The following is a 25,902-nucleotide window of genomic DNA, read 5'->3' as shown; positions in this document are numbered from 1 at the left end:
TTTTTTTTTTTTTTTGGGGGGGGGGGTGCCCTCTACTGTGTACAAATTCCTAGCGGCTAAATGTTCGTCGTCATCTTTCATCTGTTCGTCCTGCGCTTTCGTTGCTAACACTGGGCGCCGCTGCCGCAGTGGCTGTGCGATCCACAACAGCCAAAAAGTAGAAAGTCTTGCCTATGTCGCAAGTAGCAACTCTATGTAGCTGCACACAGAGGTGAGAAAGCGGTGGAACGCGTCGCTAAGGACGAAGAGTGGGCGAGCGCTATGGCGCATTAAATTGGGTTAGTAGCGAGGGATGCTGCGCTGAAAGCGCCGGCACGCAAAGTCCCGTGAAGCGATGATTGACTGAAGCTGAGCACGCTGTTCTGCTAAGAAAAACAACTGATGGCGACGGCTCCTCAGGCACACCCGTTCCTCTCGCTGCGCTTATCACGCCGGAAGTCCACCTTGTGCGCAAGGATAAACGATGTGTTACACGTGCTGGGCGTACCTCTACCCATTATCCCCACACATCACACCCCCACTCCATGACTGATTACAGCACGTGTTTACTCCAGCAGCCGAGCTATAGTCCAAGAGCAGGTACTCACTACAACTTATCCGTAGCGCTATGCAAATGTAACGGCGCAAACGCAACTGAAATCCTACACCCAGAGTTACTAGGCGCTCCTACTGGCATCAGCATTTCACATTACCCAATTTGTTGGTGCAGTTCGCATTGATGCAAATGTAAACGCTCAGAAAATGTTTTTCTTGTAGAGACGTAAGCAGCGTGATGAGTATGCTGCCTATGGTGCTACGTTTGCCATTCCAGTGGGGTGACAAATAATGCAGTATGGAACCTGGAACTGGCGGGCTGTATTTGAAGGCCAGTTCCGAGTTCGTTTCCTTTAGTGCTGAAGTGCTCCCATGTATATGAGTATGTCGAGATGTCTGAAACACGAGAGAGACTAGGAAATAAAAACCTGACCGGCTCCTGACACGAGAATCATTTGCCATGACACCGACCCTTAGTTACCAAATGAACCACTAATGAAACTGCCACATGCATAGCTACAGCTGCCTCTACGCACTTTTGTATAAGAATTAGCGGACGGCTAAATGCCTGCCTGCATATGCGCCTTAGAGGAGCTTGGCATTTTCCGGTTCTCTCCCGAGGCGCTGAAGGCATTCTACTGGGCACCGCGGCGTCCGTGGTAAGCATGCGGCGGAGTAGCTTGCTGGACTCATGCACAGCATGCTAACCGTGCCCCCGTTCACACTTAGGTGTTGACATTCTCGACGAGTGCCACTGAGTTTCAGGTTATGCAGATAACTCCAGCTCTCCTCAGGCCTGAAGAACACGGCGATATCAGTGAGGGGTCAACGTTTCTTTCGAGGAGGCTTCTCTGGAACATTTCATTCTTAGTAGGCAGGTGTTTCCTCGAGCGGGCTTTTCTTAAAATACATTCGTCCTCTCGCTATCTGCTGGGTTCGTTTCGAGGGGTCGCTGAGCTTACATTTCAAGGGGCACAAGGAGAATTTTTCGTTCACGTTTTCATTATTCTTACTTTTACTTTCGGTTTTCAATCTTCTTAGATGAACCTAGTAGAAGGTATACTGCAAAGTTACGTATGCTGGCTTCACTGTCCCCGCTGCATTTGGTTTCGCTCGTTCCACGACGTCTTGCCTCTGAGGAGCCCGTAAAAAGAAAGATATATCGCATGAAGGAACAGCCGCTGGAGAGTATAGGCAGGAGAGAGGGATACCAACACGCAAACAAGGCAATCTTCTCTTCTCTGCGCCCAGCGCGGACACTCGAAAGCAGTGAACACGCGGGCAGCACGCCACTCCATGGGGAGGCGAGAGAGAGAGGTGGGGGGGTTCAGCGCCAAAAGAAAAAAGATCGCCGTACTAAACTCATTACAATGAGCGTGAGAGCGCGCGCGCCGCGATAAGAATAGAACGAACATATTCAGATAAAGCGTACCTTCCGGCTCTCCTCACACGCACCCAACGAAAAGGAGGCCGCCGCTCCTTCGCAGGGCGCCCTCCTCTCTCCCACCTTCTCCCCCATGCTTTCCTGCCTTCTTCGCCTTCTCAGCAAAAAGGCGCAAAGGTAGAAGAAAATTGCGTGTTTTCTTTTCGCCCTGTCCTTGTTCGCTTTCGGCAGCAAGCGAGCGCACTCTCTCTACCTCCTGGCTGTTCGGTTCGGGTCGACAGGTCGTTCGTTGAATCTAAGAGCAGGCTCGTGGTCCGCGCCGTGAACACGACAGCCAGTCCTGGTGCTGAACTAACTAGGCTGCGTAAACACGCCGGATCTGCGCACCTGCGCCGCAGTAGTCTTCGCGCATCCACGTCCTTGAACTAAGGCCCGAATCCGTGGTGTTGACGCTGCGATTAGTAGTGCCGTGGCCGTGCGCATCCTCTTCGTGGACTGTCCGTTGGTGGCACTCATCCTTGTGTGCCGTCGTCACAGTGCCGTGGCCGCCTTGGGGGAGAAGTGGTAGGAGGCGGCGCGAGGACGGGGGAAGATGCGGCTGACGCCCAAGGAAGTGGAAGGCCTGCAGGTGCACCAGGCTGGCTTCCTGGCCCAGAAGCGGCTGGCGCGGGGTCTGCGCCTCAACCACCCCGAAGCCGTGGCCCTCATCGCCTGTCAGGTGGGTGGTGTTGACCCGCGGTCGAATACTTTCTTTCGGCTCGATGAGTTCCTACTTAGCGGCATGATCTGTTTTGGTTTGGTTGGGTAGGATTGAGGTTTAACGTCCCAAAGCGACTTAGGCTATGAGGGACGCCGTAGTGAAGGGCTCCGGAAATTTCGACCACCCTTCACTACGGCGTCCCTCATAGCCTGAGTCGCTTTGATCTGTTTTGGGGACATGCTATAGAGTTGAGTAGCTGTGGTTGAGGAGAGGGCTGCCGCTGTTAGCTGGTGTGAATCCGGGCTGTCGAGGCCTTTACCGGCCTTCCTGCTAGCGTCATTTGTGGGTTTATGATCGTGCGAGGACTTTTAGTATCTGTTGCGCCCGCTAGCTCTTTGTCGGCATAAACGTTCAAGAAGGCGCGTGCTGTATATGATACGCTTCTGTGGATTGTCGTCGAAGCGCCGACGCGATCACTGCGCAGTTATTCCGCGCTGTCTCCGTGTGCACTTTTTAGTCTTCGAGCAATAGACGGAGGTGAGGAAAGGTTCGGAGGTAGTGCGATACGGGAAGTAGCTGATGCGAAGCTGTCCCGACGAGCCTTTTTACAGCATTAGCCGTACAGGGAACTTTCCCTGATTTAGAGATAGTCGTCGTTGTATGTCGTACTCGCAAACCTCCATGTTCACATGCTGGCCGATTAAAATATTTTGTTATCTCTCTCTTCGTCGGGAGTATGCGAATGAAATGTTCAGTGGGATCGGCTTATCACATTATAGGATGGGCTATAGATGGCGCTAGCCGCTACTTTGAGTGGGTCATGGATAAGGTCCCTTGCTTGCTTGACGTGCCGCTGTCTTCGCCTTCCCTTTGAGCTGAACAGTGCGCAGGGCGTCCTTCGCTGCTTTACGCGTCGCAGTGTTCGCCCGCTTTCTTTTTTTGGTCTTAGGAACGCGCTCGGTCGCCTTCTCACCTTTGTGTGTGACCTCGTAAAGCTGCCGGTGCTGACTTGGTCGAGCACTTATTCCGCTCTGGCGTCAAGCGTGCAGCGCAGTGTTCACTGTCTAAAGCACTTTCTAGCTCTCAGATCATCTGCCCGCTGCCCAGAAAATTGAAACGCAGAATGAACGTTCCAGATAATAAGGGTGACTAATGACGGCGGTGTTGATGAACCGTGTCTCTTCCCTTTATGGTGATTCTGTATGCAACGCCGTGCTTTCATGCAGCGGGTCCAAGCGCCATATGTTGTAAGTGCTTCAGTTCAGACGCTAGCCGATGGCAACGTGTATGCTTAAAATGCCAGTTACAACACACACCACGCTTTGTTTTGGTCATGGTCTGCATTGTCTAAGGGAGGCGTCGGAGCTTCTTGAGTTGAATATAGCGCGGAGTGGTGGAGGCGTTTACAGCGCAGCTGTTAAACGCCCGTTAATTGGGTTGAGCATCAGTTGCTGTTGGCGTAGCCGGCAGAGCGAGCGCAAGCGAACCACCCTCCTGCAGGAGAAAGAGGGTTGCCGTGTAAGGAGGAGGATATGGCGAGAGCCGAGGAAAGTGGCGCGCTCGGTCTGTGGCGGCTGCTGCGAAGCGCGCCGCCTGAGGAGAGGCGACGAAGCCACACGCTTCAAGCGGGGGTCTTGGAGAGGAGTGCTAGTCGAAGAACGAATACGTGCGTAAAAGAAAAAGAATGGTCTATAACTACATGTATGCATTGTGGGGGTTTAATTGGGGAGATAAATACGTTCTCCCCGTTTAACTGTGGCTGACACAGTTCAAAACAGCGCGGACCCCACCCCGTGGTCGCGAGCGCTACCGAGCGCACGCCGACCACGGCGGGCCGTGCTCTGCGGGAACAAAGGAACGACACACTGGCTGACACAAACAAGGCATTTATCGCTATAACAACAATAACGCCAGCTAGCTACAAACTACACTGAGGAATCGAGGACGTCCGACTCACCAGCACGGTCACGAGCGAATGTTCGTCCACAGTAGGGCAGAGGAAAACTCTGAGGCCGGGCAGGACGAGATGCGGGGTGAACGTTCCTCCCCACGAGGGTTCTCGCCAGCCGACGAAGAGCGGAGCTGCGCGCGACGAGTCCGAGCGCTTTCCGCGATGACGAGCAGAAGACAGGAGACCCGTCTCTGCCCCGCGCGCGCGCAGGAGAACGCCATCCGTGGCGCTGGTGTCGCTGCGACGCGAGCGCCCTCCCCTGTTAGTTAAAGTAACACAAATGAGAAGGGTGCATGGCGGGGAAGTTAACCACAGTTGGGGGTACACTGCGGGAAAGCGAACCACAGGGGACGAGGGCGTCCCCACAGCATGTCTCTCAAATTATTTGCCACTATATGTATCTCAGGATCCAAGTACAATTCGCATTAGCGAGTATAGCAATTGTCCAGAGAGTTTTAGTGCGAAAGCACTATACTTCATGATCTGAAACCGGTTCACCGAATTCGTGTGAAGCTTAACCTTAGGGTCAAGCTTGGTAGCTTGGGATTCGAACCCGCGTCGGCGCGAACATATCAGCTTCGCTGGCCACTGCACGAGAGCACTATGCTATCGCCGCAGCTGATCACATCTCGTGTTGAACTGCAGCACACTCTTCCGTTGTGCATTGAACACCGACGTCTTCGTCAATCAATACCACTATGGAACCGATATACACACACTGGCGCTGTGCGTTGCACCCTCGTTGTCTTATCAACTAATACTACGGGAATGAAGAAGATGGTCATGCGCCGACGCCAACGACGACGAGGCTCTTGAGGCGGCCGGCTGATGATCTCGTTGGGGAACTGTTCCTTGTGACCCTGCCTCTCGCCCCGCTGCTTCATCGATTACGTGTGCAAGAGTCTTCGTCGCCGGTGCTCCCCACGTCCCAATAAACTACACTTCACTACTATCGAACTAATATCGTCGCCAGACATGCCGACGACCCAGCAAAGCAAAACCATGAGCCAATACAAGGCTAAATACATGCTTTCGCACGTCTACTCGTTTAACTGCGTTAAAACCATGGAGGAAGAAAAAATTACCGACGATTACGTTACTTCCTAATGCGAAATTTGAGCGCAGCAAATAAGCTGTTTCACCTTTTCGATAGATTGAGGCAAAGAAATCGAGCAACACATGTATGCGCTATCACAGAATTTTTTTTTTATTTTTCACACGTATTCGCAATTTCGGCTCGGGCGGTGCACATATACAGATCCGCCGCCACCGATCTGGCTCTCTGATTGCCACCGCACAGGGGTTGCATTGGAGGAGGAGCGAAGAAAGGAATTAAGTTCGAGCCGGCGCTTTGACAACCGGAGACTCGCAGGAAGAGGGGGGAGGGGGGCGGCGTGTACACCCAGCGGCAAACGATGGGGGCAGAAGCGCGCGCAGCAAGCGGACAACACGATAAAGGGAGGAGGGAAGAGATAGCAGCGACTGACTGATGCCGCTGACGCCGATAGCGCTGGGGGGATGAAAGGGGGGCGGAGCTGGTTACGAGGCCGACGCCGACGACGACGCGAAACCCAGGAACGGACGCCAAAGAGCTGCGCTCTAAAAACTAGGAGGGAGCACGACGTCACAGTCTTGAAGCCTAGTCATAAAAAATATAATGGAAAGCATCATGGGAAATAGGCCCTCACGTGACAAGGCAGCGGTAGCTCTTAGCCGGATTTCGGTTTCGGTTTCGCTCTCTCGCTCTACGAGCAACTGCGCGACCATCTGCTTGTGTTCACTGACGGCTCCGTGGTGAGCGCAAACTGCTCGCTCGCCGCAGCGGCCACCACCCCCGAGCGACGCGTGCGATGACTGCGGCGCAGTGGAGACCACATGCTCCTTCGCTGTGCCGCTTCTGCAGTGCCGCGTCGCGAGATGCTCGCGGCCTACAGGGCGCTGGGAATCATACCGGACAGTCTCGAAGCGCTCCTGTGGCCGCGCAGCAGTGCGCGCACCCGTGACAGAACAATGGTGAGCCTCTGTGCGTCCATCGAGCAGGCGGGCTTGACTTCCCGCTTGCTCTTCGTCAGGTAGTGCACGCGTGACACGAACGCTCCGTGGGTGCTACCTCGGACGGTATACGCGGCCAGGCGCCCCACCCTGGCCGCCAGTGCAGTGTGCCGCGCGCGCGATTAGTCGAGACAGGACGTTACGTGCGCGCGACTATGTAAATACAGTTTACTTCTTTTTGTAAGTGATTGTGCGCAGTGGCCGAGAGACCACGCGCAGGGGCAGACGTTAAGCCGCCGGCACTCTCTCTCGACAGCGAGAGAGAGAAATACTTCACTGCTGCATTTCACGTCGGAACCGCGTATGTGCGCGAGCGTATTCGGCGCGAGTTGTGCCTCGAGAACAGCGGAGGACGGCGGGCCCATGGGCGGGCCGAAGTCTGCCTGCCCGAGAAACAGAATCTTGCGCAGCGCGCCGGAGTGCTCGTTAAACACGTCCGTCCGCCGCGAGCGCTCTGGAAGCCATTGAGCCCTTTTTTAGAGGCTCGTTTTCTTCGCCTACTCTCGAGTTCTCCGCTTATAGCATGCGCTAAAATAAACGCTCTGTATGTGTGTATGTGTGTGTATGTGTGTACGAAAGGAATTCCTCTCCATTCTCTTTATGAACCACAGTTGAACAGTGACGATCGAGGTCGCGGCCGCACCCTTTGATAAAAAGTTTACCTGCAGTTTTCTGCAGTGCACCCAAAAACTCGAGTGTAATCAACAGAAGTGTTGAGACGCGGAGCCTTCAGACAACCTCGAGCTCGGTACGCATTCCGCCAAAGCTGCAACACAGGCGCTGCGCTTCTGCGCTACATCGGAGCACGGACGTTCACTAAAAAACACCACTGGTTGGCAGTCTGGTAACTGGAGGGCCTATTTCCCAAGAGCCAGTGCGCAAAAGGGCCCTCGGCAGCGGCGTCAGAGGAGGATGGCTTTCAGAAGCTGAGCGCACTCTCTCCTAGTTTTTTTTTTCTCCATGCTTGAAACCCTACCACATTTTTTTTTCTTTTCATTCCCTCGTACAATACGGTTCGGGCGGAAGTTTTGGTACTTGTACAACCATTGGTTTCGGCGCCAGTTTCGGCATCAACTCTGGCGCGATTTTGGGGGGATGTTTGAATGAGACTGCTGCGATTAGGAGCTAAAAGCTTCTAATGCGTAAAAGGTTGCCCAGGCACACCTGTGCCATGGGCCTTTATGGCCAAGTGGGTCGGTAAGACGTACTGATCATCGAGAATGCCTGTTGTTTGTTGAAAGACGCGTCTTGTATATCCTGGTATCTCCTTTATTTCATGCCAACGTATACAGCGCAAGAAGACAATTCGTTTGACACCACTTCGAATGTCATACGCCAATTACTTTGGCCGTAATGGGCGTTTGAAGTTACAAGAAGTCACGGTTTGGGGAAACAGGTTGTCGGGGCGAATTCCTATGGTATGTTACGCTTTGATTCGACTAGCAGTCTTATACTACGCAACGCGCTGAATCGTTTTATGCCACTCCGAACCTTCTACCCAATTAGGTGGTCCACAGTCTGTGTACCAATGGTACCCACTGGTCCCACTTAAATGATGTTGTGTTTCTTACTAACGGGACCTTGAGTAATGCGAGTATTCGAGCTAACACTCTGAAACGCCCCTCCCTCCGGTTAGTGTCTTGCGCACTGGCGCCCCACTATTCCCCTAACCGATAGGGTCACCCTGTTATAAAAGGCCCTAATGGCGACGCATCCCGCGGTAATTCAAGACCACGCGCGGTCTCTATGTACGAGCGGTCAATGCAAGGTGTCTGTAGTGACCGCTGTCGACGTCGGGGCGTTGAACCCCGGCGCATCTCGGCCACAGCGAGTTGTTCAGTTGCGTGCCCACGGTGCGTTCAAGAAGATAGTGGCCATGAGACGATGCGGCTGACGGCCGGACGCGGGCGGTCGACGGCGGCCCGCTTGCGTCGTCGTGTGAGCGGATAAGGAAGGTATATCCCACTGGTCTGCCCGTGCTTGCGTCTCGCTATGTAGAAGCCGCGGGTAGCTCGTTGGAAAAGTCCCGAGACGCGATAAGGCGCGGCGCAGAGTTGGGCCCAGTTTGGACAACTCTTGAACACGGGTTCCACTGGCAGATTTTTTGATGCGGATGTGCGCTCGAGGGCTTGCACGATGCATTTTTGCGCCAGCACTTTCGCGTACTCGCCCTGCCTGAGCTTACTTGAATGAAACAAGCGATGTCCAAGCTCGCCTGGACAATACATAAGAGCACTCATGATTTCATATAAGCCTACACGGTTTACATCACCACGTATACAGAGCCAAGCTGTGTATATGACCGCTCATGTAGGAGGATTGATTGCCGCTGTTGTTAAGTTCAGCTTAGAAGAAGAGGCAAATGAAGAACAGGAAGCAGTATAAACCAAGAAGAAAGCCGCGAAGAATACGTGAGCTTATATGGGAGTCCGTTTGAGAAGAAAAAGAAGAGCAGATGAAAAGCGACGTTTATCCTTTACCGATGATGTGTATCCGCTATGCACCCTAGCCAATCCCCCGCCGTGGGTAGGTTCCATTAAGACTGAGGATATCATCATGATTATCTTTACCGATGGCAGCGAATTCCTACAGCAGTGACACCCAGCGTGTTCGGGGTGCTTCTGCAAATGTTTTTGATAGGGCCAAGTGTGACAGTTTCTGTACGCGGGGATTGATAGACCCCGGACCACGAGGCGTGCCTCATATATACAGTGGAGGGCTTCGGGTCGATTTCGACCAGCTAGAGTTTTTTCGTAGTCACCCACTAAAATCTCCATACAATAGCGGTCTTGTATCCGGCGCCTAAGTTATTCGGTGCCGACTCTATGGCTGCTGCAACGTTTCACACCTTTAACGAGACAGATTCTTGTTGTCGACAAGAACGACCGCATTGCCGCACTGATAGTGAGAGGCTGGGGGTGCCCGGTTGCCTCTTGTTGGCTGAGCAAACAGCGACGGGTTGTTGTATCTTGCGCGGCGATTGGAGGAGGGTTTGCTCTCCTTGGGCCGCTTATCAAGTGGTCCGCGACGTCCGTAAAGCCGCGCTACACATGTTGCCGCGGTAATGCGTTGCAGAAAGCAAACAAACGAATTTCACTAAAAACTGTCGATTGTGTTTACACGCGTGTGCTGCGTAATGCGACAGACTGAGCGAAAGCTGTCGCTTTGCTGCTGGCTGCTGCTGCTGCTAAATGTCTAAGGCCTGCAGACTCTGAGGCTACCTGTGTTACCAAACGATCGCGATCTGCAGAAGGGCATGCCCATGGTGCTGGTCACGTGACCGGAAGCTGAGGGTCTACGCCACGGATTCCGCCACGGAATCATCCGTACAACAACTTTCGCTGTAAAGAAAGCACTACACTGGACCTGCATTCCACCTCTTATTTGCAGGCGAAAAACCGACAACGACGACGAGCTGTCGTTGGATGGTCTATATCCCATGGATGGTCTACATGGTCTCAAGTGGCGTATTTTCGAGAACGCCCAGGCAAAGGCCCACACGTTGCTTTCGGTCCGAAGAAAATGCAAATGATCACGAGGAAACAAATAGGTGCCGTAAATGTCTCACTCTCGGTGGACACCTCAACTACACCTTCAAGGAAGGCATGAATGAGGCAGTGAAAGAAGGGACGAGGGGTATAGGCACCGCAGTGAAAAATTCCGGATTTAATTCGCACACGTGGGTTCTTAAAATCATACATCGCTCAACACACGGTCGTCTGTTGCACTTCGCTTCCACTGAAATGGGACCTCCGCTGTTGCTGGGACTATGCAGCCGAGCGCCATGACCACTGAGCCACCCCGGCGGATATGACCACAGCAGTTGAACGCGGGGTTTTTTCTGTTACGACTTCCAACTTTGTCGACACCATCTACTCCGGGGAAAGTCCCTCATGCGGTTATCGCCGTGAAATGATAAAAAGGTTTCCCTGCTTGTCCCTGCTTTTAGAGTGATAGCCGCCCTGTGAGGGCCCTTCGCCCCGGTTTATGACGACGTCGGCGTCGTCTTGTGCTGCCACAGCTAAACTTCCGCATTCAACTGCTGACCAGCGAGAGTGTCACTCGGGTGCTATCTGAAGCGGCGACCACGTGTCTGGTCTCGAATTCGCCACCGGTTTTTCAACTTGGAAAGAAGCGCGCGGGTCAGCGCCCGGCGAAGAATGTGCTCGAGAGCTGCTTTGTGAAATCAGTTGGAGAAAACTGCAAACTCCTAACCAGCGCTTAGGAAGCCGAACGCCATAGCATTAGCGGTTACTTAGCCCTCCTTTGCAACTACATAAGCAATATTACGGTACGCACGCATCCGTCTTAGAGCCTCTTTCCTTTCGAGAAGCGCTCCTTCGCCGCTTCTCTGCTCCCACAGCCACGCTATGCACCCTGTCATATGACTCGACGTGCCAAGCACAGAGCAGTGGAAACTTTACACACCCTTCGACTGCTGCGTAGCTGCCACCCGCCAAACCCTGCAGCTCTCCACGTCTGACGTCATTCCTCTATCTCATTGGGTTATTGTGGTGTGACGTCAGGACCTCTGCCAACCAATCCTGAATTATCACAATTCGAACAAAGGGTGGGTGGGGAGGGGGGGGGGGGTGCATCAGGGTGCTTGCCACCGTTTCTACAAAAGGACTTGCCTTCGTTTGGGCCTTTTGTCGAAACTTTAGCAAGCACCTTGTGGGCGATTCCTCTGCGCGGGGGGCGCACAGGCAGTCACTCGAGGCAGGGCTTCATAAGAAAAGGTTTATTCTCACATTGCAGAGGGTCGGGCGTCGTTGGGCAGCGGGGGTCAGGTGTCGGGAGAGCTGGTCCAAAAAAAGAGAGAGCCAGCCTTGGCGGTCGCGCCTTAAAGGGACCATGAAAAGAATTAAAAGCCGCTTGCAAATGTTATAAGTGATGCTCAGAAGCATTGACACCAAGTATGAGTCTTCGGAACTCAGCCGGCAATTTATTATGAATTTTTAAAAACAGTGTTTTTCAAAATTCGCGGGCCGCTTGGTGTCTTCGTAGGGAGCAGTTCTGAAACCAAAACCGGGAAGATAGACGTCACTAGTCCCATGACGTCGGCAGGCCACCACACGCTGTCATTCGCTAGAGCCGCCGCAGCTTCGACGTCACGGGCACACTTCCGGTAGCGGTGAAAATCGTCTGCTCGAGCTGCCGCGCGACCCCCTGGGGCAAGCGCGAGCGAGGGCATTGCCTTCGCGCATATGGTTTTAATTTACCTCTGCCGCCTCTTTCTGTCGCGAGTTCGGGAGCCACTAGCAGTGCCTTTTTCGACCGCCCAAGATGAATACGCCTTGCAGTGTCGTCGGCTGCAAACCCAGTGACTGGCGAGGTGTTGAACTCAGGCATGTTACTCCTAGAGACGTGCGTGAGCGAGCAGCCTGGATGGAGCGCATAGGACTGCCAGCGTCGCACGCACGCCGAAGACTCCGCGTTTGCGGTCGACACTTCGCACCTGACGCTTACTACTATAACCCAGCGCTCGTTCGATAGTCAGGCATGAATGTCAAGCAGCTGAAGCTTCGACCGAAGTCGCTGCCGACACTGTTTCTTCCCGCCGGGAAGGTGAGTTTCCAGCTTACAGCGATCGGTATGGACGTTTACACGATATGATCTGCGATGGAAGACAATTTTATCTACGAGAACTTAAAAAAAGGTGCCGCATTTACTTAGGGCACAGGACGAATTCGAAGCGTTAGCTGTCGCGGAGGGCCTTGGCCTGACGGCTACGTACTGCTGCTGTTCACATTCGGCTGCTGCTTCGACATGCAGACTCGGTCCCGACCTTCTTTGACTCTCCCGTCCGTTTTACGACCGTAATACCGTATGTTCCTTGTATTCTAAGTCGGGCGGCGCGATTTTGCGATCCCGCAGCCGGGTGTCCAACATCATTCGAGAGCTAGGCTCAGTATATGCACGGTGTTTCACACCAAGACTTGGCAGCATCGGTGTGACGGCCGAACCAGCGCACAAAAAAATAAAACATTGTGTGAGCCGGGAACAGGTGCGGGTCCATTCTGCCAACTAGCAAAGAAACCCGACGCGCGCCGCAATCCAAGAAAGCGCCGAGACCGGAGAGACGCTGCCGACGCACGCTGCTACTCGCGAGTGCGACAACCGGAAGTTGTAAACCGAACGTCAGCGAATGACGTTTTCATGGGCGGAGCCCAGTCCCGGAGCTGTTTTCTTTATTTTTTTATGGTGCCCCGCGCGTACGAGTTGAGGGGGGAGAGGAGGAGGGTGATTTTTAATCGCCTATAACTTCGTTGTTATTGATGCTAGCTCAAAAATTCTTGCGCTGGAGTGACGAGTGATGGATTGCCTATCTTTACATAATCTTTACATAGAAGGGGTCGAGGCTACCCGCGGTGAGCGGCGCGGGATTTGAGCTGCCCGCGAGCAGACCCTACAACCTTCAGGTTTTCCCCTCCCTTGTTCACTTTGTGATTATCAAGAACCATCTGACCAACCTCTTTCTATCATGGTCTCCAATCCTGAATTAGTGTGACAACGCGCTCGTCTTTTCCTCCGAACGTCAGCTGTAACGATGTCGCGTTAAAAAAGCCGAAGGCCAACAGGCCATGGTAGGCTTGTCTGGCCTCGCGTGTGGTCTGCGTTATGGAATGGCCGGAACCATCCGAAAATTGCCACGTCGATGTGTGGCAACGAAGGGCCCCAAAAGAACGTTGTGCTGTTTTTGGTTGGCCTGTTGATTGTGACGGCGTGACGAGCGCTAGACAACGAAGGAACCCTTTCTGGAAACTGTCCTCATGACTGCGACAGTGCGTCAAGGTAGCGAGGACATCCTCCTCACCCATGAGCTCTTCTTCTCCTTAAGGGATGTCCTCAAGTGGGGATGATCGTGTATCGGTGTGAGCTTTACCGGGAACTTTCTCACCGTCCACTGTCACGCCTTCAGAAGCTGCAGGGACTGGTACAGGAAGGTGTAGACCGTTATCTTAAGTGAAACCCGTCTGTAAATAAACGAATTCTCGACCTATAGTCTGCCTTCTTCACACGAGGACAGTCCTGCCCTGGCAAGACGGTAGACGAATGTAGTTTAGCATTCCAAAACTGTCCAAGGACTATGAGAAATCGTTTGTTAATGAGGAGCAGCATTCTGGAGAGAGAGGGACGCGAAAGACAGGCAGACGCTGACCACCCGTTTTTCGTGTCCCTCGTTTCCAGAGCGCTGTTCTTGATCAACAAATGGTCAACCAAATCTGCTGCATTACTATGAGAGACTTTACAGTAGAGGACTCCGAATCAGCTGCAGGTCTGAGGGTATAACTACTGTCGTAGTTGACCTTTGCACGTGCTAGTAGATATTGTGGGCTTGGCCTCATTCGGCGGCGTGTGATGTTTTCGTCTTTGTTGCTGTTTATTTACAACCTATAAACAAGTTTGGTTTGGTTTACTGAGGTCCAAAGCGACTTAGGCTATGAGGGATGCCGTAGTGAAAGGCTCCGGAAATTCGACCACCTGGGGTTCATTAACGTGCACTGTCATCGCACAATACACGAGCCTCTAGAATTTCGCCTCCATCGAAATTCGACTGCCGCAGCCGGGATCGAACCCGCGTCTTTCGGGCGAGCGCCGAGCGCCATAACCACTGAGCCACCGCGGCGGCTTACAACCTGTAACCAGCAAATAGTTTTCACTTCTCCGTTTCGATGAAAGCGTATCAACATTGTCCAATTGTTTGCTCGTTTTTAGAGACTATCGGCCTGTCTAAGTACACTCGCCTCACTAGCTTCTCTTCTTTACCCTTGTTCTTATCAGCCCTAGCTGTTTATTATTATTCATGCGAAACTCAGCACGTGCCAATCGTTATCGCGGCTTTGTACAGGAGGTGAACAGCCTCCCTGTGACAGATACAGAAGCCGAGAAGCAACGCTGTATACGGTTCGACCACCTTTCCAGAACATACTCGGACATTCTGAGTGCAGGGAAGAAAAAAATCGTGCGTGGCGTGCGGAAGTGGGTGATAAGCGCACGTTATCAGCGTGCCCACAATGCAGTGTTGGGAAATTGGTTCACGTTTTTCCCGATTCGCCTTGCATACTTGACGAGAGCAAACGTCCACCCTCGTCCGATGGCTACAGGACGTACTCGAGCGACTTCGATAGGAATTCTTGCGGCTTATCGATCCTCTAACGTTGTTCGAGGGGCTTTGTCTGAAGTAGCAGTGTGGTGCGCCACGCGTCTAGCACGTGAACCTGGGTATACAGCTGCTATTTTTTGCGGTCTGTCAAGCAAGAATTCGTGTACTGTCTCTGGTGTACACCTGCGACCTGTACACTCGAGTCCTTTACTACTGCATCCTATCAACCTCTTCCTCCCCAGTTTCTTTTCTCAAAGCGGGAACAAGACGACAAAGGAGTAGACACAGCTTTGGGGTGAGCCTTGTACTCGAAGTTCAGTTCAGCTCAGGCCCCTTTTCGCCGGAGGTATTTGATAGAGGGTGGGATTTTAAACAAACAAAGCCATGATAATTTTGTTTTGAATGTGAGCGGTAACATGTTCTTGAAATGTAAGATGATGAAGCGATGGTGACGATGTCACCATCTGCTATGCGGCAACGGAAAGAAAGGGGCAGTAGTCCGTATTTCTTTCTCAAAGACGAAATGCTGGCGTCATATAAGTATGAAGAGTGAATGAAACTAGTGGCATGATTTTGCTTCTAAAGAATTTATTAAATACGCTTGTTGCTTGCTCCATATGGCAGAATAATGTTTTAACTTTGATATGATGAGGGATTTATACGCAGGTAATTTTGCTTGGGGGAGTCAAGGTGGAGAGCTTGAGAGAACCGAGTGTTTTATTCGATGCGGAAACGATGTTAGCAGTATGGGTGCGCCGTGATAAATCGTAAGACAGTGCCACTCCTCAATCAATCAATCAATCAATCAATCAATCAATCAATCAATCAATCAATCAATCAATCAATCAATCAATCAATCAATCAATCAATCAATCAATCAATCAATCAATCAATCAATCAATCAATCAATCAATCTTTATGAGATGGTACTAATTCAGTCGGTGTGTTAGCAATTAAATATTGGAAACGAGGAGGGCTGTGACGATGACAGGATAGAAGGTATATTTAATAGCTCTGGATGACATACGATAATGATTAAGTGCAGGAAGCTGCGACCAGTGCAGGGTCCCTGCCCCTTGCATCCCTCTTCCCGTGTCACGCTCGGCTCCACGGTCGCGAAATGAATAAGAACAGAAACACGCATTTCCGGGCAACCTTCGCTCTGTTTGTTTTTGGGAATGTTAGCGCGAGGCGCAAGGCACGTGATATACATACGATGTGGTCACGTGACCGCACCTACGCGGGGTGGCGCCCAATTTGAGCTGTGTGCCCCCAACCCACAGCCGGTCCCCTCGGTCTCCTTGCTCCGATCACGCAAGCCCACTTATTGAGCAAATGTGTGTACGCGTGAGGCGTCTTTTTTTTTTTTTCTGGATGTTTTATTTATTTATTTTTTTGGAGGGGGGGGGGGGGGAGATGGAATCTTACGGAAGCTACAGTGAACCTTTTCATTTTTCAGCGCGTAGTCGCGCCAGGGAGCGTTGGGTGCAGTAGCTTGTGGTTTTATGGGGTTTAACGTCGCAAAGTCACTCAGGCTATGAGGGACGCCGTAGTGAAGGGCTTTGTAAATTTCGACCACCTGGGGTTTTTTAACGTGCACTGATATCGCATAGTACAAGGGCGTATAGAATTTCGCTTCCATTGAAATTTCACCGCCGGCACCTGGTTGCAGTAGTAGCAGCAGCCGGAGAGGTGTTGCGAAAATCGAGGGCAGCCCGATCAGAGCATTGAAGATTAGCTAGCACATGCAGACCGCCACCATCCGCCGATGTGTTATGCGCGCCGCGTGCACTTGAGATAACGCGCACGCGGAAACATCGAGATCGAAAACATCCTCGAGTTCTGACACGTGTGGAGGAAATCTTAGTCCTATTTTTGACCAGACAGAGCGAAAGCGCGTTTCTAGGAAGCGTTCGCTACAGAAAAGTAACTTCCCAACATCTCCCGTGAAAGCAAGTACGCACAAAGCGTCCGCATGTTCTTGCGCAGATCGACTGGGCGGCATGCACAGCGAGTAACGCTTCGCTTTCTCGTACCTCGGATTGGATTGAAAAACATTGACTTCGTCAGAATACAAACGCAGACGGTCCGTGCTAGATGGCCTCCATAGCGGCGACCTTAGGGGCCCACTCGGTGTCCATGGCTTGAATGCCCGGGTCCGAGCTGTCCAGAACGGCCTCCTATTGCTCAAGAGAAGGAATTTGTACTAGATCCTTCGGTAGAGGTTCTTCTTTACATTGCCATAACATGTGATCATACGTGGCTGTTTCGCCTCAGAACCTGCACTGGGGGTAAAAGTCATCCGTGTACATTTTTGCCAATAGAGAGGGTCCAAGAAAGGACCTCGTTTGGAGACTTTTCCAGGTGGTCTCTTGCGCCTTATCCAATGTTATGTCAGGTGGTGGAAATTTGCGCGTTTCCAATTTGTAATGGCTTGTGGTATCGTGGAAAGATGCCAGCCCCTCATTGGAGTAGTCGACCCATCGACTCGGTTGACGAAACCTCGAGCCAAGTTGCGGGCCGCCTCGTTTCCCGGATTCCCCGAGTGAGCCGGCACTCGTATCACCTCAGTCTCTTTGTAAGCTTGCCTGGTCAGTTTCAGCATCTGTTTTGCCGCAGTCAAGATTCTGCCCCCTGCAAAGCTGCGGACGGCCAATTTGGAATCAGAGAAGATTGCATCCACGTCAGTGCTATAGATATGGCTAGTGCCACAGCTGCCTCTTCCGCTGTTTCTGAAGATTTTGTCACTACCGACCCCGAGGCCCGCAGCCTCCGCGCATGTTCATCACCGCCAGTGTCAATGCTCCTTCTGATGTGCATTCCGCCGCGTCTACATAGGCAGCTCTCCTTCGTCCGTTCCGTATTTATCGTGTAGAGCTATTGCCCTAGCTTTCCTCCTTCCTTCGTGGTGTGAAGTGTGCATATTCTCTGGCAGTGGTTTGCTTCGCAGTCCCTTCCTAATGATCTTGGGTATCTGTGTTTTCGTGTCCGCAGGTGGAGGTTCCTCGCCTATCCCTAGGCGCTCTAGTATGGCTCTTGGTGCGCTTAAGCCATTCTGTTTGCATCGTGAGGTGAGCCTCCTTGGGCTCCTCCATTGTGTTATGTATTCCCAGTCCCAGGAGTCTTTCTGTCGACGTAAAGTTCGGCAGCCCCAGGCTGCCTTGCATGCTTGCCTAATTATCGCCTCGGCTTGGCCTTTCTCCGCGGCATCTAGCTTCAGGCATGACAGTGCATACGCCATCCTGCTCAAGAAAAATGCCTGCACTGTCCTGCAAACGTCTTTTTTTTACCCCCCCCCCCCCTTTCCTGCTGTTGGCGATTCTTCTAATTAGTCTAAGTGACATATTAAACGATGTTTTCAGCTTTTCCAGGGTTTCTTTGTTTTTCCTGTTAGCTTGTACAGTCCAAAGATTCTTATGGACTGCATCTCCTTGATAGGAGGTCCCCCCACACACACGTTAAGCGGGGTAGGGGGCGCTTGTCTCCTGGCACGGGGACCTCTGGATATGCCTCTGATGACCAGGCGCTCCGATTTTGGATGTGAGCAGGTTAAGCCTGCTGTACCTCCGAGCTCTGTGACAGTGTCTACCGCGCTTTGCAACGTTTCCTCTATCTGACAGTCGCTCCCGCTAGTGGTCCAGAGGGTGATATCATCTGAGTAGAATGTGTGTCTCAGCCCGGGTATGGCCTCTACTCTGGGTGGAATGGGAAGAACTCGCCGCGCTGCTTTCATTCTGTTTACACGGGTAATTCCGTGGAAATAGTGTTACGCGCGAAAGCGGCGATGGCAGTTAGAAGCGTGGGCCGGGTGGTAGCTAAGCTTGGTAAGCTTAGCTACCACTCAGTGTTTTAGTCGGCGGTCGTGGCGCGTTTGAGGCGTCCACTGACAAAGTGAACTAGCTATGCTTCTTTCCTTTTCTCAAAACCGAGAGAGGCTTTACACCGCGAATAAGATTAGACTGGGAATAAGACTGTCTTATTCGCTTTGTGCAAACCGACCCTGCTATCTCTCTCTCTTTCTCTCTCTCGGTGAGCTCCGTGAGCGCGGAGACGGTGGCGACACCGCGTCGCGCGTCTTAGCCGATGAGAAGGCGGAGTGGCCTGATAGAGCGCCGGTGCACTTTGCGCCGCTTATAAAGTATAGCAGGGTAAACATTGCAGCGCGCCTTCTTCGCATTTGATTAGCTACGCAAATCGGCTGTAATTTTTTTTTTTTGTCTCCGGAAGAACTCGTGGTTGAGTTAGTGGCGCCGAAGAGTGAGATGAAAGATCAGCCTGCAATTAGTTGCGACGACTGTGAGCAGTTTAATGGTGCGGAGGATGCTGGGTTAATAACCGAAGACCTAGGAAACAGCTAGGCAGAAGTTCCTGTGCAGGACACGTTGTCCAAGCGCTACTACCATCAAGGTGGAAATGCCTAGCAGCAAGATCGCAGAGGAAGTGAAGGAACAAGACAGGACCTGCAAGAAGAAAGAGTCGGTAGGATGTGGAAGAGAAGATGCAGGAGACGCAGCGTGAGCTGATCAGGGGGCCGTCTTTCCAAGGGAAGACGCTGGGAATGTGGGTGTTTACTACGACAGAGAGTCGCGCAACGAGGTGGGCAACAATGAAACAGCGAACGTAGCGGACAGCGTAAGTAGTCCGTGCGGACTGCGAGGGACTATCGGAACAGCTGGAGAAAGATAAATAGAGGGAGAAATCAAACTAAAAAATTGTTGTCTGATCTAGAAATATCGGAGAAATAGAGAAATGGCGGAGCTGGTACAATAGCAGTGCTGGTCTTGGTTGCTTTCAAAAGCATCGAATGACTGTGGTAGCATACAATGACAGACGACGGCATACTTTACGATATGGTCGCTGACATGGGAAAAGAGGTTGCAGCTGATAGCACTGAACGTGGCTACTCAGAGATAGCGAACAAGGGCTCGACAGTGGAAGGGGACGAGATTAGGGCTGACATATGTCAAGGACGAAAGGAGAGAGAGCCACAGGAGGCAGGCAAGCAGATGGATGGGGTTAGTAGAGAGGGGGGTAGAGAAGAGGCACTTGTCGCAGGGGACTCCTACTGCAAACAAGCAAACAAGCCGCTCGAAAGATGACGCGTGGTAGCGATAGTGGAAAGAATGAAAGGGGACAGGCGGTTCATAGTAACTTTCGAGTCACAGTCGGGTCGTTTCCAGAGAATACGGTAAAAGCAAGTGCTCGAAGAAACGAAAGGAAGCCTTCAGGCAACGTTACAAGGTGAAACCTGGTGGAGATACTGCAGGGCTGAACGATTTGGGGGATGGACAAGGAACAGGAGAAACAGGCACTTGAGGCCCATCGACGCTGGTTTTGTCCGGGTGCGGACACAGAACCAGGTGACCCGACGTCACTGCATGGCTCCGCCTTGTCCGCGGACGGCGCCGCCTGAGCTGCAATCTGCTGCGCTTTAAGAAGTACAGCTCCTGAGAGTGTGCCCTCATCCCCGAGCGAGCTTCGTGAATAACCTCAGCTACTGGCATTTTTTGCTTATTTTTTTCTTTACAAGGATGGGGGCGCTTTTGTGCGACTAAAAGGCAGATCAGGAAGGAATCTTTCTAGGGTAATTCAAGAGGCAGTGCCCTACTCTTTGAAGCTAGGTCAGGGTGTCTTAGAAAGCGCAGCTACAAAAGGAAATTTAACGGACAAGATGACACATCTGCTGTGTGTGGTAAATCTGTGGAGACAATAGGACCCCTCATACTCAAATGTGATGGTGTCCATCCCGATGTCGATGCAGGCACAGTCACTCTTCCTGAGGCCCTAGGGTTAGAGATAACAATGGTCACGTAAATATATCTGCGGTGGAACCCTACTGAAAAATCCGGTATGAATTTTAAACCGGAACCGCATACCGGGTTATTGTACAGGATTTGCGATAGCGGATTACCGGAATATCCTGTACAAAACAGGACAGTCCTGTATAATACAGGACTCTCCTGTTTTGTACAGGATACTCCGGTAATCCGGTATCGCAAATCCTGTACAATAACCCGGTATGCGGTTCCGGTTTAAAATTCATACCGGCATACAGAACAGTCCTGTATTCTACAGGCTAGGCGCGTATTATACAGGAGGGCCCTGTATCACAGGACAAAGGCAGGAATAAAATGCTTCAAATATATCCCACTTGGACTAAATCTGCCCAAAAACTGGGGCCATCAGTGTACATGCCAAATGCTGCAATATACAGAGAAACTGGTAATCTGCGATTATCTCGTATTGCAGTCGATGTGCAATTGTGTTATTTGCTCCCAGCTTTTACCAAGTATTGGTAGCTTGGTGAGTATTATAATGCATCAAAAACTCAAAAAGATGTTTATTTTTTTCGCATGTCTTGAACCAGCTCACTGAGGTAATAATTTAACTCTTTGCGACGATCTACCGGCGCTGGGGTCTCTACAGGGTGCTGGCCAATGAAGTAGTCAAAAGCACCTGCAGAAAAGAAAATATGATTGGTAGCACATAATGCACCCAGCTTATCATTTAATTGGGCACTGACACACAACATAATGCATTGAGCACTGCGACATGCAACTTACGGCCAATGGCTTGTAGCTTTTCAGGGGTCATTGGCTTTCTGCCCACTGTGGAGGCTTCTGACTTCAGGTTCCGATGGAAAGCTTCCCCTGTAGCGCTCCTTTCCAGGAGTTGTGGAGTCGTCAAAGGCTGCGTCCTTGCAGAAACGCGAATCTTTGGGTGCCACCATAACTGCTGCCCTCGTTACCGAAGGAATAAAAATTCCATTCCCGAGGTGGACCTGTATGCAATAATTACAAATGCATACCCCAATAGCACAAATTGGGCCCTGAATTGCGGGCCCTCGTGGGCCCAGGCAAGCCACAGACAAGCCAGGCGTCTCAAGACGCCAGGCCCTGAGCATTGGCAATGCTCAGTATCGTGAATGCACCTCACGCCTTCCATATTTGAATCAATAATGTATTGCAAATCTGCGTCGTAACATTGTTGGTGTGTAAACAGGTTGCTCGGACGATTCCGATGCTTGCGTGGTCATCCTCCATTATTTACGGCACACACCGCAGCATCGATGCGATATGCGTGATGTTTATTCAAAGTCTTGAGCCGCTCCACCTCAGGACGCTTATCGATGATTGCTCTCGCACGTATACACCATATGCCTCTGTAAAGAAAGAATACAAACTATAAAACTTAGCTTAGTCGTGTTATCATGAAGGACAAGCAACTTCGGTATGTAACTGAAAGAAAATTTTGCGCTATTTCATCCCTCTACGCTGTGCAATCTACGAAGTTTTAGTTAAAAAGACACTGGTCAGTTAGAACGTTTCTGTTGACGCCGAGCATATAACCGAGACGGAGGCAGTACTTAAAGAACAGAGTGATTTAAAATGCGTACTTACGTCCTAGCAACACGACGTCGCCGTCATAAAATCCGCCTTCACCGCCGTGGCCTCCACCGGTCAAATGTTCACCACTCACGTCTTTCGGAGCGAAGTTATTCAACACTGAGACAAGGACGACAGGGTTCCACCATACTTGCACTGGACGTACGCATGGAAGGCGATGTCATCTTCGATCGTGGATTGATCAAGCAACACGAGGAAAGACGCAAAAAACTCTATAACGCAAATTCAACGACGACTAGCGAGTGCCAGCGTGTTTTCGCAGCTACCTTCATCCCTTGACACTCAACCCAACCCCAGGAGAGAAAAAAAAACTGTTCCAAACAAACGCAGGAAAGGCGGGGGAGTACTTCTAGCGACCTGGCACAGTGAAGAAGCAGAATCGGAACCTCCTCGCCATTTAATGGAAGCCTCTCGGGGAGAGTGGTCGGGAGGGCGGCTTAAAAAAAATGTTCGGTCGTGGGTTGTAGAGTGAGCGCCTCCGCGCCGTTTAGGGGAACGGCACTGGGAGGGGTAGGACAGACACAGAGGAGCCCAAGGGGAAGGAACAGAGGCCGACAGAAAAAGCACGGATGAGCAGGTTTTTGATTGCGATTCCGCTCGCGATGGCGCTTGGACATGTTGCGTTATCAATGGGCAATCACTTGACGAAGAAGAAGTGCAAAGAATTTCTGCACGAAAACCAAGAATTTTCTTTCTTCATCGATGCGTCGCTACAGACTGCCGCTAGCGAACATTAAGAAAGTTGCTGCAATGAACGCGACAGTAACAAACCTTTTGGAGCCTCTGGCGCAGTCACCGGAGGCTCGCCATGTTTATCAGCCAGTCGTGAAGTTCTTCACTGTGAAATCCAGAGTAATCTGCGCAGGACTTACGAAGGCTGCTGGCGGATGTATACTAGTTGTTTGCCCGCACACAGCCGCCCTGGCTTTGTCAGAGTGCTGCACGGGAAGCCAATATGGCGGTTGCCCGCAAATTCCCCTTCATGCAGCCCCCGCCTTTCATGCACAAACTGCATGTTTTGCCACTGCGAAGCTCACGCTTCGCCCTTTTCTTTTCCTAGCCCTTTCAACAAAACCGTGCATGTGTTGATTATCGCACTTATGCGTACGCTGACCCCCCCCCCCCCCCACCCCCCCTCGTTCCCCTAAAAAATATCTGCTGGCGTACAACAGTCAATCTGCAGACCAAGCACCAAAACCTGTGGGCAATTCCTCTGCGCGGGGACGCACAGGCAGTCACTCGAGGCAGGACTTTGTACAAAGGGTTTATTCTCACATCAGGGGGGCCGGTCGTCGTCGTGGCAGCTGGGTCAGGTGGTCCTTTCGGCAGGGCTGGTCCAAGAGCAAGAGGCCGCGAGCCTTCCCGGTCTCGCCTTATAAAGGCTTTCTCCCAGCCTCTCTCCCCCCGCCCCACCACTCGGGAAGAAGGGGTCCGAGACTACCCACGGTGAGCGGCGCGAGATTTGACTTGCCCGCGAGCAGACCCTACATCTCCCCCCCCCTCAAACGTCCGTCCCGGAGTCCGCCAGCAGGCGTTCGATGACCTCCGGGTCCGGGTCCATAGAGTCGTCGCAGGGGGGAGGGGTGCTCGCCGGGGGGCCGCTCACCGCTGGCTGGACGGGCTCCTCACGAGCCGCCTGGCTCCGCTGGGGGCCCTGCCGGCAGCGCCCTCCATAGCTCCTCGGCCGCCGGGGACAGCAGGTCTGGGCGGCTGGACTGGAGGATGCGGAGGGCCGCCTCCTCCGGGCTGCCCCTCTGCAGTGGCGCAGCGGGGGAAGGCGCTGCAGCCGCCAAGAGCTTTTCCGCCGCGAAGGGGCTGCGCCTGGTCCCGCCACCTGGACCGCGCGCAGTAAGAGATGGCCGCTCCGTTGGCGACCGTGGTCCAGGTGGCCACGTGCCGCAGGACCCTGGGCCGCTTGGGTTGCGGCTGCTCGGCGGCCGAAGCGCCGGCTGGGTGCTGAGGGGGGCCCTGCGCCTGGTCGTCACTGGCCCTCTTGCGTTGGCCTGCACCACTGGGAGGTGCTCTCCAGTGGTTAGGCATGTGGTTTGGCGGGCGGTGGGGGCCACCGCGGCCGTGGAACCTGCGCCACTCGCGCGGCTCCTGCCGCCAGCCGGGTGGCGCGCCTTGATGGCGGCCACCGTTCGACGGTGGTCTGCCTTGCCTTCTGGAGTCCGAGCCACGGGCGTCGGTCCGCTGGAACATCCTAGAAGACATACTGAGAGGGCGAGAGCACTGCGAGTGATAATTGATCGAGAGACACGGGTGCTACCTGGTCCTCAGGTTGTAGCGTCGGTTGCGAACCGCACCGCTACCTGCTCGTCCTCCCGGGGGTGAGATCGCCGCATCGCGCTGATTTTCCACCGCTTCGCAGTCATCGTCCTTGCGAAGGTGGAAAGCCTTCAAATCAGCGACATGCACCGGACCGGCGGTTTCGCCGTTTGTCAACAACCGCAACTGGTAGGTGAGCGGCGTAGTCCGTGCCGTAACTTCGTACGGCCCAGCCCACTTGTGCGCTAGCGACGCGGCGAAACCGCGCGCTGCGTTACTAAGTGGGTGCGTTCTCTTGAGTACTAGGTCGCCCGTGTTGAAAACGACGTGACGGCGACCTTTGATGTACTGATCCGCCTGCTCCATGCGCGCCACATCGAGGTTTTCGCGGGCTGCTCGCTGCGCTGCCTCCAGGCGCTCCCGGAGCCTTGCCGCGTACTGCGAAAGCGGAGGGGGCGCAGGCCCCGCCGCGTCGAGTAGGGCATTCTCTAGCGGAAAAGCGATCTCTCTCCCAAAATTCAAGTAAGCGGGTGTAATACCCACTGACCTGTTCACGGTTGTCCTTGTAGCGAACGCCAGTTCGGACAGCCGCGCGTCCCAATCTCTGTGCTGCTCGGTCGTCGCGACCAGCATGCTCTTCAGATTTCGATTCACCCGCTCGGTTATGTTGCTCTGAGCGTGGTAGGGACTCGTTCTCCTGTGGCGGATTTGAAGCGCCCGACAGGAGTCTACAAAGACTTTGCTTGTGAAATACGAAGCATTGTCTGTAATCAGGTCGGAAGGGAAACCGAAACGAGTGAAAGTCTCCAACAGTTTTTCCCAAATTCGTTCCGACACAAGCTTCCTAAGGGGGAAAACCTCAACCCACTTGGAATAGTGGTCCGTTATTACCAGGATGAATTGGTTTCCGCGTGCGGACCGAGGGAGGGGTCCCATGATATCGCACGCGACCACTTGCCACGGGTAGTTGCTAACTACCGCCTTCATCATGCCAGCGGGCTTGCCCGCCCGAGGCTTGGCTACCTGGCATACCGGGCAGGTACGGGCGTATCCCAGCACATCCTTTCTCATGCCTGGCCAGGTCGCGACACGGCATAACTTGTCGTAAGTCTTACTGCCGCTGCCATGGCCTGCCAGCGCTGAGTCATGGAAGTACTGCAGGAACCGTTTCCACAACCTTCTCGGGACCACGACTCGGAAAGGGGATGCTATCGCCTCTTCCTCGTCAAGTTGGGGGATGTAGCGGAGCAGCAAGCCATCATCGCCCAGCAGATACGCGTCGTACTTGCCCTCAGCGTTCCCGGTGCAAGCTGCGCTGCTCGCAAGCTCCTTCAGCACCCGCTGGCAAAGACCGTCTGCTTTCTGGGCCTCGATCAGCTCTTCTCTACTGACCGCTACTCCCCAAGACAGATTTCTTTCTGCCTCGCTCCTAGGCAGGCGAGCGGTCGCCGCCACGAGCTGCTGTGTTTCCCTTCCGTCACAGCACCGTGCGGGACCTTT

The 25,902-nt window shown here is 52.9% G+C and overlaps 1 protein-coding gene across 3 annotated transcripts in view; it reads left to right on the top strand.

Annotated features, from left to right (window-relative positions):
* The window catches only part of LOC149363868 (uncharacterized), a 117,533-nt gene that overhangs the window by 24,857 nt on the left and 66,774 nt on the right, over positions 1-25,902 (top strand). The window contains exon 2 of one of the 3 annotated variants that reach the window (XM_089573831.1): positions 2,456-2,636. The exons of 1 other annotated variant lie outside the window; for it this stretch is intronic. In XM_089573831.1, the coding sequence (XP_089429957.1) occupies positions 2,511-2,636 (126 nt within the window). In that variant the 5' untranslated portion in view covers positions 2,456-2,510. Of the gene's footprint in view, positions 1-1,156; positions 2,637-25,902 lie in introns of those variants that run through there. One more of the 3 variants, XM_089573832.1, reaches the window with a different exon arrangement.

Source organism: Amblyomma mixtum, chromosome 2, assembly GCF_055824585.1.
Source record: "Amblyomma mixtum isolate Tamu chromosome 2, ASM5582458v1, whole genome shotgun sequence".
Taxonomy (NCBI): domain Eukaryota; kingdom Metazoa; phylum Arthropoda; class Arachnida; order Ixodida; family Ixodidae; genus Amblyomma; species Amblyomma mixtum.
The sequence above is the reverse complement of the archived record's forward strand: the minus strand, read 5'-3'. Positions and strand labels throughout refer to the sequence as shown.